The sequence below is a fragment of the Azolla caroliniana genome, unplaced genomic scaffold (genome assembly GCF_043228905.1).
Source record: "Azolla caroliniana isolate FFs.n. ecotype wild unplaced genomic scaffold, voAzoCaro1.0.p SCAF_18, whole genome shotgun sequence".
NCBI lineage: Eukaryota > Viridiplantae > Streptophyta > Polypodiopsida > Salviniales > Salviniaceae > Azolla > Azolla caroliniana.
In genome coordinates this window covers 11,360,964-11,383,593 of record NW_028230453.1, presented here as the reverse complement: position 1 = coordinate 11,383,593, position 22,630 = coordinate 11,360,964, and the positions used below count along the sequence as shown (strand labels likewise).

The following is a 22,630-nucleotide window of genomic DNA, read 5'->3' as shown; positions in this document are numbered from 1 at the left end:
GCTCGTAGTGAGGCGCTGACAGTTTATGATTTAATTTACAATTCATCAAAGCTGGTTTATATTTGATGCTAATGGTGTGTGACGGAAGGAAGCCCTAGTCCTACTTTGATCACAAGTTACAACCTATGAAAGAGCTTGTATACTAATGTTGTAGAATGAATGATGCCCTAGTTAGTCCTTAGGGTCATAACCTTGGAGTGTGACCACGACGCACGCATGATAACACTGAATGGGGGCGAGCAGGAAACTGTATGCATCATCATCATCAATGATCACCATCGTCGTCGTCTGATCTGAACTCCAATCGCCTATTCGCGTTTCTTTCACGCTCTATTCCGAATCATTCTTCTTCACATCGAATAATCCTCCATACGATGCAGAAAATGTAGGAAAAAGCTTGTTACGGTCGAGAAGAGGAATTTCTCTCAGAAATAAAGCAGCGACCATCTTTGTTTTCGTGAAGGTATCGTGAAAAAAATGTTGAGAAGTCGAATCTCCTTACGCAACCGAATTCGTCGGCGTTCTAATGAAGAAAATAAAGTAAGTATGCTTCCTTGTTTTGGTTATTGTGAGATTTTTGTGACTGTTCCATCTCAGAGGAGGTAAGTTTTTTTTTCTTCTGCTTGTCTGTATTTTACAGATTGAAAGTATATGTATTTTCAACTAAATGTGGTTCTTCATCTTAGAGACACTAAGATTGTTGTTTTAGTAGTGCGAGCCTTCATCTGAAAGAAACTAAGGTCCTTCTTCTTCTGCATTGTACAGAATGAAGCAAACAGTGGTGATGGTAGTCTCCTTGTAGATGATCAGGAAAAGTATAGGAAATTCAGAATTCGTACATTATCTACAATATGGATGATCGGTGGTTTTAGCCTTATATTGTACATGGGACATCTGTACATATGGGGAATGATTGTGGTCATTCAGATTTTCATGGCTAGAGAGCTTTTTGCTCTTGCTGCTCGTGCACAGAAAGAGAAAGTTCCTGGATTTCGCCTTCTTAACTGGTTTGTGATATACTTTCCTTCCATAACAATACCGTTCAATATACACATTCTAAAACAAGCTATAGTTGGTTTGTTTGGTTTGTAGGCATTTCTTCTTCACCGCAATGATCTACGTGTATGGACGCTTTCTTACCAGACAACTTGTTAGCTCCATTTCCACTGATAAACTTCTAACTCTAATTTTCAGTGGACTCATCAAGTATCACATGCTTATATCATACTTCCTGTATATTGCTGGTGAGTCATAAGACTCTCTAATGTTAATTTTCAGCGGACTAATCAAGTATCACATGCTTATATCCTACCTCTTGTATATTTCTGGTGAGTTATAAGACTTGTAATTTGTTAATTTGATAGGCTAGCATGAATTGGCTTCCTGTTTGCTACAAAAGTGCAATGACCATACATATACTAGGAATTAATGGAAGTTAAACTAGATACATCAGTACATGGATGGTGTTAGGTCAGCTAAGTTTGGATAGCTCTGAGATGAGGATAGACAAGGCTTTTCAGGTGTACACAGGCCTAGATATTCTTGTGCATGGACCGTTGGGTGTCATTTTGTACTCTCTTATCATCTGGTGATTTGATGTTAGTAGTAGCCACATCTTGGTTGTCCATCTTATGCACACAAAATTCCAAGCTATATGCTAGATGCCCGTGGGTAGTGTAGCATGTGTCACGCATATATTGGGATGGGCTTTGACTTGGGGCCTTTGGGTTTCATTTGAGTTAAATCCTAGCCTTATGCAGGAATTTGTGCAATTTAATCATTCTAGCTAGGTTAACCAATGATTGTACATCGTAGTTTGAGAGACAAGCCCAGCATGTGTGTACACACACATATCTTTAATATGTATGATGTGCACCTCGTTGGAATTTTTCTTTGTAATTGTTGGTGGGTGGAATCCCCAACTAATCTCTTGCTTCTACACATTCTCTCGACATAATTTTCTATTGCATGATTCACTTTATTCTAGCGTTTATTTCCATTGACTTTTTGGACTTGCCAGTACTTGATTACAACATTTACTGTGGTTTGTTTTTTTCTCTCCGCAACTTCACTACTCTTACTTATTATCCTTCTAGACATATTTTATCCCCTTTCATAAACGCATATTTTGCTTCCAATTTCACCCCTCCCACCCTATCGTGGATGCTATCCAAACAACCATATTCCCGCTTAAACAATTTCTTAGGGAGTAGGCAACCCTTGTGCATGTAGTTACAACAATCCATTTACAACTTTAGAGGATGGATTCAAAGGCTTCCAATGTGAGAGTCCAGTCACCCAGCAAAAAAATATCCACATAGAAGTGAACGAATAATAGAACTGTGCAAACAAATTAAAGTTGCAGAATTCTCACACAAAAGGATATGAACCTATGGTGAGGGTGTATGGCCTCCTTAATCATGTGAAGAAAGAAAGAAAGATATATGAACCTCTTTTAAGAGGCCAAAATGGTCGATAAGACCAAACAAGAGATTACATCTTGAGTGTTGTCTCATCTTTGAGAAGAACAAATCAAAATAAAATAAATATTACCAAGTAAATATGAAAGTAAATATGAAAGTAAATAAGATAAAAAGAGACTAAAGAATCTGGTTTTTTGCACATGTAAGATTCTCAAGTTAGATATATTATAGCTTTTGTCTTTGAAAGATCTCTAGCATAGGTCAATCCAGAACGGAGAGGTCTTTGTAGTGAGGGAAGCACCTGCAATGACAGGAGATAATGGTCTTTATCTATCGATGATAAGGGTGGTGAGGTCGTGGTCCATAGGGACGGGGCCTATGTCGTCGTGAAGTTTCGCATGCACTAGCTACTTGGTGGGATCTGGGGGCTCTTGGACTGTGGGGAGTAAGAAGGGGGTAGAGAAGGCCTGAGGTTTGCTTGTCGAAGAAGATTACTTGCTGGGCATGGGCTCATTGTCCCCGTTGTGGAGTTGATGGTCTTCATTGATCACGACTCGTTGATCTTTGTGGCCTGTTGAGCGAAGGGGCTTGTGGAGCTTTTGGCTCACCGCACAAGTGGACGGACGGGCACACAAGGAAAGACGAGCACACAAGGCGAACACACAAGGAAAGGGAGAAGACGCATTTGCGAATGTCCGGACGCCTTTATGAGGAGGAGAGGTGCAGGGGCAACGATGCATCGAGCACCAATCAGGATACCGAGCCGACGAGCCCCAAACAACGAAATCGGCAAGCAACGACTACACGAACGCGTGAGCACGAGCACTCGAACACCAAGAAGACGAGGAGCATAAGCACCGCGAACTCGCAAGCACACGGGCAATGATGAGCACACAGGCATGCGAACACGAACACCAACATGAAGAAGACGAGCATCATGACGAAGAGGGGATGAAAGGGTATGAGCTAAGGAAGAGCAAGAGTTTTCTCCCCAAAATGGTGGAGGCAAAATGAGCCCCTCCTTTTCTAGGAAAACAACGGGAGAGGGTGCCACATTTTGCATTAATGCATTAATGCTGGCATCCCTTTCTCAATTTTTAAAGTGAGAAAAGGATGCCATTGAAGGCAGCCGTTCTAGAATCGAACTCTAGACCCTTGACATAGAATTGAAGGTCTCTATCCTTTTACCCTTGTTCATGTGCATTTCTCACACTCGGCACGCCACCTCACGACAACGTGCACGACAAATTGCTAGTGCCTGATCTATTGTAACCCCTTTGTTATGTCCTGGTTGGGAGCCCATTTGTGTATCCCTTGATTGTCTTGTAGCATTAGTAGGAGTGATAGGACTAAAGAAAGTTGTTATTGTTCTTTGTGGATGAGCTTGTGTGGCTGTACTGTTGTCCAACAACTTTTCCCTATCTTCAGTTCTAGCAAGAAAAGTCCTAACATTGTTGGTCCTCATATTCCATTACCTTGCGTAGTGGGCCAAAGCCTTGTTTAAAGAGGCAAATCTCCTCTTATTTCATAAAAGACATTGCAGTGACATAGTGTTCTTCAGATTCCACTCCTTGATGACACAATTGGCAAATTCTTTCTTTTAGAGGTATTCATGTATATCTGCCTACCTCAATCTCTAATTGATGTGACGAAGTTCACAGCTGGCCTATCACATCGCGCAACCATAGGATAGATGTATGTCCATATAAGGTGGCCTAAAGATGAATCCATCCTCTGAAGAGAAAACATCTATTAAGGAGAAAATGGGATGAGTTCCTCTTTTATAGATGGGTTGTGAGAAGGAAGAAGAGAGATACTCGAGCAGAAAAATGGAAATTGCAACGCCTATCAATCAAAACCAAGGATTCCATTGTTATGGGACATGATCATTGTTAGAGGGATGTGTGAATGTGAATAGGCATAGAGCCAGCATGTCCTTGTAAGGCAGCCTGATGATGACTCCATTCTCTGATGTGTAAAAAGTTTTTATAGTGGGCCATCTTCCTACCAAAAGATGTTCTGGGTTATTCTTTTCCACTTTGGTCATGTTTAGATGGGGACAATCCAAGCTATATTGTAGTGGGGGTAGTGCATTTATATTGCTTCCACCTTTGGTTGTATTATATCATGGCGAACCTATGATTTGCCCCTTATCACACAGGAAATCATTGAAGCTAAAGGTCTCTCTAAATCATTCTAGTTACTTTTTTTCTGTAGGTATCTACTCCATAGAGAAGAGGCCGTGTGACAAGTGTCAAATATCCACAATTTAGTTCCTAGATCTTGGAACCACAAATGTGCACATTGCCTTTCAAGAAAACCAAGGGCTGCATATCCATGACAAAGTTGAGCACAAGTAGCCTCCCATAAGTAGAAGTGAGAGCCTTTGAATGTTACTCCTAGGTACATGTCGGATTGTATGTATGCCACATTTTCCTGTCCCGAGAAGAATTCTGGTTCTTATCTTGTTACCCATACTTGTGTGGTGTTAAACGCCATCACTTTAGTTTTATCTATGTTTACTCACAAACCTTTGTACATACAAAATACTTTTAAGGTAGTTAGGTGTCTTTGTAGTCCCTCTGGCACAATATCATCATCATATAGTAACTGCTAGGCATGCTCCCAAACCGCCAAATCTCTCTAGGATATGTAACACCTCATCTATATAGAAACTGGAATGGAGTGGGTGATAGTGAAAATCCTTGTTTTACTCCAATTATACTAGCCACAGCCTCCAACAATCCATTGGGAGACTTCAGCTTTCCTAACATAGATTCATAAAGTGCATAGATTCCCCATTGCATATCTAAGGTTTTTTCGAAATCCACAAAGCAGAAATAAATCTTCTTATTATGGGCTCTGCCCTCCTCAATAAGGGCTCAGAGGGTGAGGTGAATACACGATCCAAAGTTGTGAGCCCCTTCCAAAAGCCTGCCTGTCCAGCTGAATGGAAGCCATTTTTCTCTCTGCGTATATACTCAATTCTGACTGCAGGAGTGAGCAATATAGTTTAGCCAAGTAATGGCCGATCATGGTTGCGCTATATTTCCTCAGTATCATGGGGTTTCCAATTTTTAAATTTGGCACAATGGTATTTTCTATCCAGCTAGTAGGGAAATCTTCACACACTAGTAGTGAGATGTGCAAAAGAAATGCAAGTAGATGAAAAGAAAAGAAATATTAATGTCTTTTAAGAGAGAAAATTGGCCTATAAGAGCAAGTAGATATCTACAAACCGGTTATATTCACAGAAGAAGATGGACAGCAAATCAGAGAAATTTTAGATCTTGAAGATGAAGATCAATTACAGCCACCTCCTACCAACGAGCTAGAGCAAGAAATACTCATTGAGCTACAGCAAGAAGATATTCCATTAGAATTGGATCCAACTACAAATAATGTAGATCATTGGGTTAGGAGATCAACACAGTTGAGGCGTCCAACCCAAAGATTCGATCCATCTCTTCATCAAATACTTTTAATAGATGAAGAGGAACCCCTCACTCTTAAAGAGGCTAGGCCATGTGAGCATTTTAACAAGTGGGAGCTTGCTATGCAAGAGGAGATCAAAGCACTCCATGAGAGTAACACATGGGATCTTGTGTAGCTGCCCAAAGGCAAAAAGGCTATAACCAACAAGTGGGTCTACAAGGTAAAGACTCTAGAAGGTAAACCCAAGTATAAGGCTCATTTTGTAGCAATGGGTTGAAACAAATACAAGGAATCAATTTTTAGGAGGTCTTTGCAATAGTCAAAATGATTACACTTAGGACGTCGCTATTTCAGACTTTCTGGATTGGAGTTATATTAAGTGGATGTAAAGACGGTTTTCCTTGGTGGAAGTCTAGATGAGGAGCTTTATATGTTGCAGCTTGAAGGGTTCACGATTCCAGGAAAAGAGCATCTAGTTTGCAAACTTCACCGCAGCCTCTATGGGCTGAAACAAGCCCCATGACTATGGTATAAGAAATACGACGATTTCATGCTCCATGGAAGCCACTAAGAGCCCCATGAAATAACTTTGCAGGAATTAAAATGCAAACTCAAATCTGCACTTTCCATGAAAGGTATTGGAAAGATTTCAGATGATTGTTGCAAAGCTATATTTAGTGCCTCTTCAACCACAAGCAAAGCTTTCTAATGCACTTTGTCCCATAGACAAAGAGGAAACAGAAAAAATGCAGGCTATCCCATATGCTTAACCTTGTGGGTCATTGATGTATGCAATGATATCAACATGATCTGATATTGCATATGTAGTAGGAGTTATAAGCAGATTTATGAGTCAACTATGTCAACAATTCGTTGAATTGATCGATACTTCTAGTGTCGATTCCATTCTTGCTAATATCATGGCTCTTTTACTATTTTTATGCCCGATAGCTAAGTCTGCGCAATTTCTACCCCATGTATGGCTGCGTGACACATTGGAAGGACCCACATTGGCCGCTATCAGGCAGGACTTACGGGCAGAGAGTTTCTACACTATCTTCTAGGGCCCATATCTGCTTGCGAGGACCAACCTGGAAATTCAGTACAAGTTCTTCAAAGATATTTTAGCAAGGGACAACCTAAATCCTCAGGTCGGGTTGGATGACAATACTAGCAAATACTGTCTGGCAAAGAGGCAGGTGCAAAGTGTGGTAGGCTCGCTAGCGTTTTTTAATTTAGTCTAACTCTCCATATAAGTGGTTGTGCTTCCCTCACTGACTCAGGGGAGGAGAACGTCCTGTAATCTTCAACTGATTTGCGTTCAATGTAATTACCATGGGAAAGTGCTACTGCTTGTCTCCGATAATCGGCGGCTTGATTGAACGGAGCTTCTGAATTTTCTGAGTCTCCCTTCTGAATGGCCTGCTCCCCTCACTCAGGACATTGGGCTGCAGTCAATACTATCCTTAGATATCTCAAAGGAACTAAGGAAAAATGCATTTGTTATGGAAAAAGGGACTTGAAGCTTAATGGCTATTGTGATTTTGATATGGCTGGTGATGTGCACACAAGAAAATGTACTTATGGTTACATCTATACTCTCGCAGGGGGAGCTATTTCGTGGTGTTCACAGCTACAACATATTGCTGCACTCTCTACTACAAATGCTTAGATGTCTCAGCTGTAAAGGCTTCTAAGTAGGCCATTTGGTTAGCTCTCTTGTGTAGTGAGTCTGGCTCCCAAAACATGTTCCGGTCCTACATTGCGATAACCAAAGTGCCATATGTTTGACAAAGAACCTTGTTTACCATTTCGCTGTGTTCATAGCTGCAACATATTGTCGCACTCTCTACGACAAAAATTAAGATATCTCAACTGTAAAGGCTTCTAAGTAGGCCATTTGGTTAACTTTCTTGTGTAGTGAGGTTGGCTCCCAAAGCAAATTCCAGTCCTACATTGCGATAACCAAAGTGCCATATGTTTGGCAAAGAACCTTGTTTACAATGCAGTAACTAAACATATTGATATTCAGCATCACTTTATTAGAGAACGGATAGAAGATGTTGTAATCCAACTAGTAAAGATTAATACCACCGAGAATCCGACAGATTGTTTAACAAAGTGTTTATCAAAGATTCTTCACAACACTGCCTTGAGCAAGTGGGAGTTATCTGGTAGAGTAACCTAGCTTCTTTAAGTGGGAGGTTGTTGGGATTTAAGGCCCTTAGGTTGCTCCTATTAAACAAGAATTTTTTTTTTCATATAATTTAGTATTTTCTGATTTTTGTTTGTACAGTCTCATTTTCAAGGGTGTAAAACAACGACAGATTAGTTTCTGGCTCTTTAAACTGCATGTGTGCACATTGAGTTTTAAATGAACCAAGGACTGCATAACCATTAGAAAGTCAAGTGCAGGCAGCCTCTTGCAGGGAAAACCAACGCCCTGTGTGCACCTTTTACTCCTAGATATGTGTGCACCTTTTTCTCCCCCATGAAGAGTTTGTTGACCGGACATATGTGATTGCTATAGGAATTCTAAAATACTATGTCTGCTGGCATTTTCTTATGTTTATCAAGATAATGGTATGTTTTGTAATTTATGGGCAGCATATGTTTGTATGTTTTCATATCTCTTTATTTTTAACCTTAATTTGTATATTCATATTCTCATATAAAGACATGTCGTACCTTAAAGTTCTTGAGATTTCTAATTTCTTGAACAGATGAAAAAGCAAATTTCAAAACCCTTAAGCTGAAATGATGTGATGTGCGTGTTTCTCAATGGAATTTAGTGTTCAAATTAGCCCTTCATGTTGTTATTCCTTACAGGTTTCGTTTGGTTCATCTTAACATTGCGAAAAGGGAAATATCAATATCAGTTTGGCCAATATGCATGGACACACATGATTTTATTTGTTGTCTTTACCCAATCATCTTTCACAGTGGCAAATATTTTTGAAGGCATAATATGGTGAGTTTTAAGTAGGATTACTATTAATCTTAAAATATGGAAGTGAGATGTTTGCCTAAGTTCATGTTTCCTATCTGACATACATTGCAGAACTATTATTTAATCAGCTATTCTGTAGAAGCAAAACACAAACGAGAATGCAGGATTGAAAGCTTATCACTGGGTTGTGAAAAATTTCAACTAGCAGGCAAGACACATCATAGCTAGATTATTGAGGAGCTATGGGAAATTCCTTGTGGTTATGATAATCTCCAAGTTGGATTTATCACAGAAGGGAATTACTGTGGGTTGGTTATCTTTGTTTTCCTCTTGGAGATCTGGGCATCTACTGTAGAAATACTCTTCTTTATGACCCTTCTAACATATAACTGGTCTTTGTCAGCTATTCATTTTGAAATTTCCATTGCTCTCACGGAGAATTTCTCTGCCTCATTGAAGCTCCTTCCAAAATCTTTGCTGCCATAATCTGTTCCTATCAAAATATGTTGGGTAGTCTGCATCATCAGAAGATTACATGACATCCTTTCGTGGTGGTGTTCCAAATTTAGCAAATTGTGCAGTTTTGTGTGTTTAGTGCACAATCCATAGATGAGTGTCTGACATTTAGGCAACCAGTTTCACGTTCAATTGGAACCTCTTGTCCTCATTCACTCTTTCCAGGAATGCTACTGCAGACATGATCTGATTCAATGCCTGCAATGCAGACATATCCTCCCTTGGATTCTTTCTGTTTCTTGTGCTTCCTGGTTCATATCCTCAAAAGAGACATCCAAGAAATTCATGTATAAAGCTGTCCGAAGTGAATGCAGAAATTCATTAAAAAACAGTGTCTACTTGCTCTGGAGGGGGTGTCAGAGTCAGCCTTTATGTCAGTTAGCTAATTCAAACCATGAACTTAGCGATGGGTTCTCTTGGCATTTGCATCTACTTGTAGAACTTCATCAATAATTTGTGGGGATGTGTTTCCTTACAGAACCATTCCAAGAATTTTCACCGGAACATATCAAATGTTACAAAGTCCTAGGCGGATTTGGGTGTACCAACAGACTGATTGTCCCTCCGAGGACAATCAAATTCTGCCACTTTGGAAATTTCTTTTTCATCCATGCCTAGCTGCGGGGACAAATGATTGGCATACCCTTTAGTTACTGGTGTTGAAATAAATTTTCTTGGATTCTCTTGATCGTGTATGTTTTAGTGAGGGAATGATGTATATTCTTCTGGTAATCCGTGGTATGTTATTGTTTTAGTGGAGTATCTGGCTGCAGGTTATTGACGGTCACTTCCTTTGTCTGCTGAGTTTTTTCGAGATTCCTTGGAAATTGTTAGAGTACCTTCTACCAATTCTTGTTGGATTGACTTATCCCTAGATCTTTATGTGCAATTCTACTACTTCCCTTTGTGCAATAACTTCGTCAATATGCGATTACTCGATGCATTTGTATGCTAACACTGTTTCCAAAACCTCTCCTTGGATTTTTCCATCCAGGCTGTCAACTTCTTTGTCAAATGTAAAAAACGGATTAAAATATTGGTCTATGGGATTCACCACCATGTTGCCGATGCTTGTGGCCCATGACTGTTCGGTTTCCTTCTCTTTCCTCACAGTTCTCCACGATTTGCCAAGAAACAGGGGTACAGCCCTGCGTTTGTGTATGAATAAAATGAGATTTATACAAAGTGGGGATGTGATAGGTGAAGGGGTTATTTCTAAGTCAAGTGACTATTGGACTATCAAACATTTACAATCAAGCTTTAAATTAATGGGGAATAAAATCTTAGTTAATAAATTCTAGAGAGAGAATCCAGGATGAAGAAAGAAAGATATATTAACGTCTCTTAAGAGGCCAAAATGGCCTATAAGACCAAACAAGAGATTGCTTAACGTCTCTTAAGTGCTGTCTTGTCTTTGAAAACAACAAATCAAAAATTAAATAAATGTTAAGAAGTAAACATAAAAGTAAATAACATAAAAAGAGAGCAAAGAATCTTGTTATCCCCATACGTAAGATTCTCAAGTCAGATATATTTTAACTTTTGTCTTTGAAAGATCTCTAGCATAGGTTGATCCAGAATGGAGAGGTCTGTAAAGTGAGGGAAGCATCCCTGTACATGCAATGGCAGGAGATAATGGCCTTTATCTGTTGATGACAAAAGAAAATCTAGGAATACAAGTCGTTTAGAGAAACTGTAGGTTTGAAATACCTAATCTCAACTCTTGGATGGTAGAAACTGAGTTGTTATGAGCTGCTATTGTTCAATCTATTGTAACCTTTTTGATCCCTTTTGACTGTTCTAGTTGAGATCCCATTTGTGTAGGCCTTGATTGACTGTAGCCTGAGGAGTAATGGAGGTAAAAAAAGTCGTGATGAGTCAATGATGAGCTTTTGTGGTTCAATTATTGTCTGCCAACAACCTTTGTCTACATCTCAAGTTAAAAGCAGTCCGAAGCACCATTGGGATTCGTATTATTACCTTGCTCTATGGGCGAAAAACATGTTTGAAGAGAGAATGTTATCACCCTCTTATTTCATAAAAAATAGCAGTGGCAAACATAGCGTTTTTACAATTTCACACTAGTGTACAAGTGTATCCATATAAGAAGTCTTGATGACAAATCTATCTTTTGATGTGTGTAAAAAGCATGCATTATAATGGGCTATCTTCCTACCAAATGTTGTGGACCTGATCCATGGTCATTCATCATCCAGTTTAGTGATACCAGTTTGGATTACACTATTCATTTCCACTTTGATCATGTTTAGTTGTGGACAATCCAAACTATATTGGAATGACAGTAGTGTGTTTATCGTTATGCCATGTAACTGTAGCCATTCTTGAATTTCAGCACACCAACAATGATTATCTCAATATTCAGCAAGCTGTTTCGATGACATAAATGCCAAACTTGAGACCTTCGCTCAGCAACCTCTCAAATATGCTGAATACTGGTCACTGGTAGGAATATTGGGTTGCTTACAATTGGGACTACTCCATCTCTGCTATCATGAACCAACCATATGCAGGATTTAATGGATATTGAAGGTCTCTCCAAATCTGTCCAGTTATGTGTCCTATGAAGGCTCGGTCCCCAAATTTTGACTGTGTAGAGAAGAATCAATGTTACAAGTGTATCAAATAGATGCAATTTAGTTTGTGGCTCTCTCCTAGCCTATATTTATGTGTCTTTATAGCATGATTCCTAGAATTTATTTTCAACGTTTATTGTTTCTTTCAGTGGTCTGTGTTATTTTATTGTCTACGTTTCTAGATTCATTCACTGAACAAATTACTTTAGAGTGAGACATTTTCCTGAAAGAAAGATTTGTTTGTACTGATGTTTGTTTGTATGTTTCTTTGAGCTGAAGCATTGAATAACCTTCAGAATTTCTCAAATTTATATCAACTAAATCAATGTTGATCCAGATTGTTGTTTACAATTATGTACATACGGGTCGAACATTAATGAAAATGTGTTGTCAACTAACCTACCTCTCTCTAAACGCAAGGAGACCATTTTCACGTCAATATTTATGTATGTTCAACAAGTTTGGGCTGACTCTGTTTGCATTGGAAATATGTCAGATCTTTTCTTTTAGCTGCTGCTTAGGATTCAAGTCAAACGTGATAACTCTATATAGCAAGGTTATCTCCATAATGTTTCAAGTGAGGAATCATTCTTATGAAACGTTAAAATTTTGTAGGTTTCTATTGCCAGCATCGTTGATTGTCATCAATGATATTGCAGCATATATCTGTGGATTTTTTTTTGGTCGTACTCCACTTATCAAACTGTCGCCCAAGAAGACCTGGGAAGGTTTTATTGGTGCATCGATGGTAACCATGTTTTCTGCAGTAGTGGTGGGTTAATTCTTTTCTCCCCATAATTCTGCTACTCTCTCAGTACTTAATTTGAAGATGATCTCTCAAAGAATATTCTGTTCCGATATTTCTAACTGTTAATATTTTCTACAGCTATCATATTATATGGGTCAGTTTCAATGGCTTACTTGTCCTAGGAAGGTATGCATGCCAATATCTTGAAAATAGTCCGAGTATAACTTATAGTTATACAGTACGTTATTCTCTAAAGCAAAAACAATGGGTTTTGTACTTCCAGAATGTCTTTATTACTACATTTCTGATGTGACCATCTAATTGGAGTTCACATGTAAGAAATTTGGAAAAGCATCTTGATTGTTATTATTGTTGCAGGATTTATCAACAGTCCCTCTACACTGTGATCCTGGTGCTCTTTTCAAGCCAACTCATTATAGTTTACATGGTTGGGTGCCTTCTTGGGTGAGTTCCTAATTAACTCTTTTGCATGATCCCGCATGCCTATATCAGAATTGGTTCCTTTCTTGGATAAAATAACCGTGACTAACTAGGTTCTTCACTAAATGCTGAAGGTATCCTAACTAGTCTCTCACATAAAACTGGACTGTTTGCGTACATACATATTCTGCCCTAAACGAAATTTAGGTGTCCTATTTAAAAAAGATCACTTTTTTCTAGTTGGAAGTGGTGCATCTCTTATTGATCAAGGACATGAAGAAGACTTTGTTGTACAATCAAACATCTTGGTAAAATGAGCTTATGACTCAGAGTGATGACAGGTAGAGACACAGATTTTGTCATGAACAACTCTGAGACTAGCCTGGACCATCTCCAGTGTACATATCTTCATAAGATCAAAGCCATCATCACATGGCCTCAAAGAGTCAGACTCTACACGCAACCGGCCTATCCATATTGAGTATTATCAGAGGATAGCAATTTCAGTTATAGTAACTGGCACCAAATCATGTTCAAATCCTATTGGTGACTGATATAATTAAGCCTTTATTTCTATGAAGCAAGATTAGAAAGATATTTTTCATTTGTTACTAGCATTGATGGGTTGACATAACCAGTTGTGATATTTGTGAGTTCGCTTAGGTCATTATCTTCTTTTGAGATGTAAATGTCACATGTGCCGATACCAAGATTCTTTAGTGTCATTTTACCTTATTTACTTTTATGTTTACATAGTAACATTTATTTTGTTTTGGTTTGTTGTTCTTGTTGAAGGGTTGCAGCTCCAGACGTACACTCTCTTTCATGTTTATTATCTCTCCTCCTAGATTATTCTCTCTCTAGCATCTGCAACTCTTTAAATGCCTTCTCTCTCTAGATCTGCAACGCTTTATTTAAATGCCTTCTCTCTCTTCCACTTTTCCAAGATACTCCCTCTCATTCCTCAATTATTGTACCTGTTTGGTAGTATAAGAGTCATTGAACTACCAAACAACCATTTCACCCACGTTCTCCAATTTTGGATAAATAGACTATGCCAGCCTCTTTCGTAAGGGATAACTATGCATAGAAGATGCACCAATACCTAGTCAGGCAGGGGTACTGGAGTTATATCAAGGGAGCTCAAGAAATAATCGCTGATCTTATAAACCTCAACTACCTCGACAATTTTCTATACCCAATACACCTCAACAAAATGGTGTGGTAGAAAGAAAGAATCAAACAGTCTAAGATTTGGTATTACAAGAGTCACTTGACTACCAAACAACCACTTCACCCATGTTCCCCAATTTTTTATAAATAGGCTATACCAGCCTCTTTTGTAAGAACTTTATTTTTGCTGCTACTTGCAAACAGGCTCTGCTCTTTGGCTGTGTCTTTACTCTTTACAACTATTTTGTTACTGCTGTGTAACATCCTGCTCACAGCTTGGCTGTGTCTATTTTTTCTTACAACTGTTCTGCTACTGCTATTAACAGCTTTTCTCACATCTACTAGAACCTCCTTTGAATGAATGGTTGTTGATGATGTAGTTTTGTACAATTATATTCCATTAAATTGCTGACTGGACCAAGCATTGTTAGCATAGCTGCCTGTTTCAACCTCTAACTGGTTTGCAGAGTTCTTTAGGTGCCATTTTAGACTACCAAGAGTATTAGAGGGGTTTGAACCTAGCCTTACTGCATGCCAAATTGCCATTTCCTGATCTGTTGCAACCTCTTTTCAGAGGTGGTGGTTGATGAGGTTTTCTGGATGTATTGGTGTACTCATTTTCTGTCTCTTGTCTCTGGCAAGAGCAGGCCTAGGGGTTGTTCTTTATATTCTGTTACATTACGGACTGAACCCAAGCCTTTTTCGCTCCTACCTTTGACTGATTTGAAGAATTCCGTAGCTGCCTTATTACACAACAGAGCATATGAGAGGGACATCTGTGCACTAACCTACCATTCTTTTATATTAAGAACTCTTTTTGCCTCTTTATAGTCAGATTTGAAGTCTATTAGGGATTGAAAATAGACAAAGTTGGTCACAACTACCTTTACTGTTATTATTCTCCTTCATTTGCTCACCTATCTTCTCTCTCTCTCTCTCTCTCTCTCTCTCTCTCTCTCTCCCTGTAGGGTTTATGCTCTGCGTTTAGGGTTTTGGCTCTGTCTGTCTTTTCTGAAATGTCTGTCCTCTGTGTTTTCTGCAATGCCTGATCCTGTGCGTTCTCTTCCTAATCTGATTTCCTGTATCTTCTGCCAACTCTGTTCCTGTATTCTTTCTGCCCCGTAGTAACTTCTATTCTTTCTGCCCTCAACACACCATGGAGTCTGAAGGGACAGACACTGAAAAGATGGATCTTAACATGCATGACGAGGGTCTAGATCTATTGAAGACCACAAGAAGATATCATAGACGAAAAGGACGGGACCTGAATAGCGTCAGAAGGGCGCATAAGGAACCTAGAACGCAGGCCCATCCGACATTCCATTCGATGTCGAAAATGGGAAACGTGATCTTTTATGCCATTTGATTGCGCAAGAGATCAACCGTATTAGAGAAGATATCGAAATAGCACTAAAGGAAGAAATGAAAAAGGAGATAGAGAAACAGAAATCAGAATTGTACGCCTCTATCAAGGCTGAGTTATTAGAAGAGATGCGGAAAGACATTATAAGCCATGTGGAGAAATCACACTTAGAGCTCAAGGATGACATGACACAATACCTTAAGGATAAAATATCCTCAAGTAAGGTTGAGTTAAGAGCTATAAAAGTGGATTTCGAAAAAGGACAAGAAGCAGTGGAAAGATGCATCTCTACAGTGAAAGCCAATGTCACGAAGGAAATGCAAACATGGGCAGACATCGCCAAAGATGCCAAAGCTCAAGCCGAGCACGCCCAAAACGAAATTAAAGCAAATGCTCCTTGGATAGAGGTAGTAAAAAAGCAAAAAGGAACATCCATGGATAGGATGGCAATGATGAATGCTACTTTAGAAGAAGAAGCCAAGAGGAAAGCTCGTGCGTTGCATGTACGAGTGGTTGGTTGGGCCGAAAAGGGAAGTCCACAAGAAGATGCCAAGAATCTCGCAACAGAGATTGGAGCATCGGATATTCCATTTGCTTCGGCGTGGAGAGTGGGAAGAGATGAGTCTAGAGCTAAAGCCCTTATCATCCGCTTCATGGATATTGACAAGAAAAAAGCTTTCCTCTCTAAACGAAAGGCACTCAAGGGTGAAAAGATATACTTAGATGACGATCTCACTCCAGCCCAAGTGGCACACCGCAAAGAAAACATGCCACGAGTGCTTGATGCAAGAAAGGAAGGTAAATGGGCCGTATATAGAGACGGCAAGGTCATTATTACAGAGAAGAGAACCGCATGACGATATATGGCCTATGAGACCCTACGCATGACCATATGGAATTGCAACGGCTCTCTACGGACAGATGTCGGATATTTTGAAGATACATTGAAAAACACAGATATTGCTATGTATACAGAGACTCACCAATATATGGCTAGCAAACTCCCCGAGGTCCAAGGATACAAATGGGAGTCAATATGTTGCCCCCAACCTCGGACACAAGGAAGCACTAGAGGTTCGGGAGGAGTGGCTATGCTATACAAAGAGGAGCTCCATGGTAGAGTGCATGTTGTACATAAGGATGTGGATGCACGCTACATGTGGATATGCATAAAAAGAGGGGATCTTAGGGAGCTATATATTGCAATTTGCTACTTTCCACCTACCTATTCAAGGTTTGCACCTCTAGGTGAATCACCATATCTACCACTATATGATGATATCATAAGATTTGCTACTATGGGGGATATAATACTATTAGGAGATTTTAATGCACGAACCAAGGATGAACAAACAACTATATTTAACACCGACGAGGCTGTCTATGGAGAAGTTATGGTGGAAGAGGTTGGTCTAAAGAGAAAAGCTCAAGATATGAGTGCTATAACTGAATATGGAAAACACTTTCTAGCCTTGGGAAGCGCGCATGGACTTGTGATATATAATGGCTTGTCACAATGGCCTGGATCAGATGCTTTGACATGTTGGAACCCAAAAGGGGGCTCAAGCACAGTCGATTATCTAATGGGATCTCCATCTCTTATACCTGAAATAAAAGTGTTCACTATATCGGGAAGACCTATTGGCTTGGCAGCTGATCATGCATATCTACGCTTTGAGGTAAAGGATGGATGCACAAAGGATGTATATGCTAAGGAGAGTGGGCTGGCTAGGTATCTATTCACTCGCGAGACAATTGATGTCTATAGTTGTGGTGTATACAATGGCATGCTAGATTTGGATCCTTTCGCACCCGTTGAAGAACTTACCCAAGGTTTATCCAAATCATTGCATAAAGCAGCCACAAAAGCCTTCCCTCACACAACGGCTAACCCCCCCAAACTCGGTAGAGTAATACAAAATAGTTGGTATGATGATGAATGTCGTGATACAAGGAGATGCTTGCAACGTGATATAACTCGGGGCATTTATACATACAACCAAGCGAGAGCAACCTTCCAACGTCTTGTAAGGAGGAAGAAGAGATTGTATTTGGCTAAATTTGAAGATCATTTGTATCGCTTGTTTCTAGGACGAGAGAGTAAAAGAGCATGGAAAATGTTTAATGAGAGGCAACCCACCACACAACTGACCTCACCTCAGGTGTGGCACGAATATGCAAAGGTCCTATATGATACCCCGGGGCAACCTCCTCTTCCCCACCCGAATGCCTCACGCCCACATGAATCAACCTTCTTTACACCACAAAATGTAAGAAATGCCATTGATAGGCTACAATTCGGGAAGGCCCAAGATCATGATGGCTTGGTGGGTGAACACTTTATCTATGCCCGTGACACCTTGCTCCCATTGCTAGCACACATCTTTAATAGAGCCATGTGCGAAGGTTTTCCTACTAGATGGACTCAGCATACCATTGTGCCAATCCTTAAGAGTGGAGACCCCATGATGCCAAGCAACTATAGGACAATCATGATTGGCCATTACTTGGCTAAACTATATGGCTCGATTCTGGAATCAGAATTGAGTATATGGGCAGAGCAAAATGGCTGCCGTTCAATTGGACAGGCAGGCTTTCGGAAGGGTTTCACAACTTTGGATCACATATTCACCCTCCGGGCCCTTATTGAGGAGGGCAGAGCCCACAATAAGAGGATTTATTGCTGCTTTGTTATTTTCGAAAAGCCTTTGACACTGTGCCACGTGCTCGGCTTATGCAGCGGCTAGAGGCCATTGGTGTTCCTATAGATATGCAATGGGGAATCTATGCACTCTATGAATCTGTTTCAGGAAAAGTTCGGTCTCCTAAGGGCTTGTCAGAGGCGGTGGCCAGCACAATTGGTGTGAAGCAAGGATATGCCCACTATCCCCCACACTCTTCGGTCTCTATATAGATGAGGTATCACAGTACATAGAGAGATTTGGTGGTTCCGGAGCACACCTAGCAGGTATAGCTATACAGATATTACTATATGCTGATGATATTGTGCTGATCTCTGACTCTCCGGAGGGACTACAAAGACATCTAAATGCCTTAAAACTATTTTGTACGGACAAAGGTTTATCAATCAACATGAATAAAACTAAAGTGATGGTGTTTAACACCACCCAAGCATGGGTAACAAGATCAGAACCAGAATTCTTCTTGGGAGAGGAAAAGGTGGAATACACACGCTCCTACACATACCTAGGAGTAACATTTACAGGACCTAGGTTCTCCTTACAGGAGCCCTGGGTGCTCTCGAAAGACAATGTGCACATTTGCAGTTCCAAGAGCCACGGACTAAGCTGTGGTTATTTGATACACTTGTCACACCAACCCTTCTCTATGGAGTAGAGACATGGGAACCGAGTCTTAACAAGGCAAATCATTGGAAAGATTTAGAGAGACCTTTAGTGTCAATGATTGCTCGCATGATAAGGAGCAAAGCATCAGTGCCACACGATATAATCCGGGCAGAGATGGGAGCAGCACCTATAATAACCGAGGCATTGTTCCGATCAGTGACATTTATCCAACGTCTTTGGGAGCTCCCTAAACGAAGGTACCCAAGGTTGGCAATTATGTCATCAAGACAATTGGCTGAAAATGCAGACACTCACTGTTGGTATGCTGAAATGCAGCAATGGTTCGAGTCACATGGCATGAGTATAAATGCACTACCCCTGTTCCAATATAGCTTGGACTGTCCCCATCTCAATATGACCAAAGTGGAAAAGAATAGAGTGATCCGAACTGATATTATTAACTTAGAAAACAAGATAACATGGATCAGCCCCAAAATACCACTTGGTACAAAGATGGCCCAAAGACACACTTCTTACATACATCGGAGGATGGATTTGTCATAAGGCCACCTTATATGGACATACATCTATCCTATGCGCTGCGTAGTGTGATAGGGCAGCTGCGAACCTCATCACATCAGCTACAGATTGAGGTGGGCAGATATACACGACTACTTCTAGAAGAGAGAATTTACCAATTGTGTCATCAAGGAGTGGAATCTAAATAACACTATGTTTGTCATTGTAGTGTCTTTTATGAAATCAGAGGGAGATACCATTGCCTCTTTAAACAAGGCTTTGGCCCACTACGCAAGGTAATGGAATATGAGGACCAAAGATGCCTAGGACTTTTCTTGCTCGAGCTCAAGAGACATCGGGAAAAGTTGTTGAAGAATACAGCCACACAAGCTCATCCACAAAGAACAATCACAACTTTCTTTAGCTCGATCACTCCTAATGCTAGAAGTCAACCCCAAGATACAGAAATGGGATCCAGACCAGGATATAACAAAGGGGTTACGATTGATCAGGCAATGGCAATTTGCCGTGCACGTAGGCCCCGGCCCCATGGACCACGACCTCGACACCCTTGTCATCGACAAATAAAAGCCATTATCTCCCGCCATCGTAGGTGCTTCCCTCGCTTCGGAGACATTTCCATTCTGGATCGACCTATGATAGAGATCTTTCGGAGACAAAAGCTACAATACACCTAACTTGAGAATCTTGCATGGGCCAAAAACCAGATTCTCTCGTCTCTTTTCTTTTCATCTTATTTACTTTTATATTTACTGTGTAATATTTACTTTATTTTGATTTGTTCTCAAAGACGAGAAAACATTTAAGATGTAATCTCTTATTCGGTCTTATAGGCCATTTTGGCCTCTTAAAAGACGTTAATATATCTTTCTTTCTTTCTATCCAAATACTCGTTGTCAATAGTGAGCCTTTGTACACAAAATTGTTTGTGGCATGAAAGGATTATGCAAATCAATAATTATTGTACCATGCTAAGGATTAAGCATACATGTACTCTGTGGACAGTTTTCCCTCTTCAAGCCTGTTTCGGGTTATCACATTTCCTGCCAATTGACGTGATGGCGTGTTTGGATATCTTTTTGCTTGATCTTATCGAGTGTTCCATAGGTCTCTTTCCATCAACAATTCATTTATTATCGCTTTACCCGACTCATTTGACATTCTTGCCACCAAGACCAGTGTCAACGCTTCCATTATTTCCAAGACTTTGTAAGGGATTGCGTATGCAATGTATGATAAGTTCTATTCAACTGTAGAACCAATGCTATACCCCTCCACAACTGCCCCAAGAAAAGAAACTCCACATTTGCATGACCTTAGCAATTAATGAGTTAAAAATATCTTAGAAATTTTGTTAGAACTCTTGGATATCCAAAACAACCTTTGAATTTCAGTCTTGTATTGCGTGTTAAATCCAGTGGCAAATCAAAGGAACACATCTCTGAGGTGTGATTTTCAAAGAATCTATGATGAACTACAAACACATAAATGTTGATGATGAGATTGGTGAAAGAAATACTGCAGACAACGAGACGGACTCATGACTGTTCTCAGTAGGGGGAAAACCAGGGTCATTCATCTGGAAAGAATGTGAAAATGAAAGTGCCTACTACACATCAAAAGTCATTGAAATGAAAAATAGGAAAATAAATAAGGCAATAGATAGACATATTGTACACAAAAAGCTGTTGAAAATGATTCTTAACAGCAGAGGGAACTCATGCACTCTTTAACTATAGTTTTCCATCAAATATGCTTGTTCTGATGGTTATTAATACAGGTTTTGAATATTTATCTATTTAGTTGTTTTTTGCCTGCAGTTCCCATGGCAGGAGTGGACTACTTTACCAATACAATTACATGCCCTTGCATATGGACTATTTGCATCTATAATTGCTCCATTTGGAGGCTTTTTTGCCAGTGGCTTTAAGCGGGCTTTCAAAATTAAGGTTTGCTAATGTATATACCTAAATTCATGTTGGGATGTAATGCTGAACTGGAATGTGGTCAATTGCCAGGACTTCGGGGATAGCATACCTGGACATGGAGGGATTACTGATCGTATGGACTGTCAGGTGAGCTTTGCTACTTATTATGATCGATGTCATTCAATGTATCATGATACAATTAAAGTAATATATTCCAAGTTAATTTATGTTTTGACAGATGGTGATGGCTGTCTTTTCATACATATACTACCAGTCATTTATTGCCCCTCTCAATATCACTGTTGCTGATGTAATGGAACAAGTGAGCAAGTATTGAAGGATGATGGTCGTAACTGAGTTTAAATACTGAGAATTTGAGTTTCATGCTATTAATATCTGGTATTTGTTTCACAGATTTTGCAAACATTAAGTATGGAGCAGCAATTGGATCTTTACAACGAGCTGGAGAAGGTTTTGTCCAAGAGAACTGCTTCTTTGACATATGAACGTACATAATGCAGGAGTCGAGAACATATGAACTCGTATTGACATTGTACCATAGCAGGTGGTTCCTTAGGTATGGAAAACCAGATTCAAATTTCTGGAAGACGAAATCCCCAAACAAAATAAAACTCTTAAAAGTGGAGGTTCGTCAAATCACCATACATGAATGTAAAAAGCATGTGTGCATTGGTTTATCATCTTACAGTGACCTGACAAATTATGAGCTCACCATTTCCTTGGACATCCATCTATACCGCCCTTGACCCTTCCCCCAAACCCCACCCCTGGAAAAAAAGATAAAGGAAAACAGGTCTAAGGAGTTTCTGATTTGCAGTAGTAAAGGGGGTACACTGGCTATGGCCTTTTCAGTGGTTACCCCAATTCATCATGCTTTGCTTGTTTTTGTCAATTGAATCCCGTTTTTATTTGCAGAAAGAGGCGTCGTGCATTGTGAGGTCTGAATTTTGTTTTTTGTTCTGTAAGTACTCACTTTTCAAAATTCCTGTCATCTTTGAAACTAGATTCTGAAGAAAAACTATAACATGTGAGCTTCTAAACATATACTAAAACAAGTTTGTGACATCTGAATGGAACTGGAAACCAGTTCTCTCAATTTTCTGAATTTCATGGTACGGTCTCAACCATAAAGCCAGCATCCAGAGAGGAAGTGCGTAACTAAATATGTATGGGAGGTACTACTTTTTAAA

The 22,630-nt window shown here is 39.8% G+C and overlaps 1 protein-coding gene and 1 long non-coding RNA gene across 3 annotated transcripts; both read left to right on the top strand.

Moving 5' to 3' along the window:
- Positions 1-225: 225 nt before the first annotated feature.
- LOC147852417 (phosphatidate cytidylyltransferase 1-like) lies at positions 226-22,371 on the top strand. Of its 2 annotated transcripts, XM_087334112.1 has the most exons (11): positions 226-540; positions 766-1,007; positions 1,093-1,244; positions 8,688-8,829; positions 12,534-12,690; positions 12,805-12,852; positions 13,045-13,131; positions 21,312-21,440; positions 21,510-21,566; positions 21,658-21,741; positions 21,834-22,371. In XM_087334112.1, exons 1-11 carry the CDS (start codon positions 478-480, stop codon positions 21,933-21,935), a joined length of 1,263 nt encoding a protein of 420 aa, XP_087190238.1. In that variant the 5' UTR covers positions 226-477; the 3' UTR covers positions 21,936-22,371. The 2 variants fall into 2 exon arrangements, with proteins under 2 accessions (XP_087190238.1, XP_087190239.1); XM_087334113.1 differs by lacking the exon at positions 21,312-21,440.
- On the top strand, positions 18,997-20,370 carry LOC147852418 (uncharacterized). Its single transcript, XR_015531479.1, has 2 exons — positions 18,997-19,604; positions 19,700-20,370. It is a non-coding gene; the product is annotated as an uncharacterized LOC147852418 (long non-coding RNA).
- Positions 22,372-22,630: the final 259 nt, after the last annotated feature.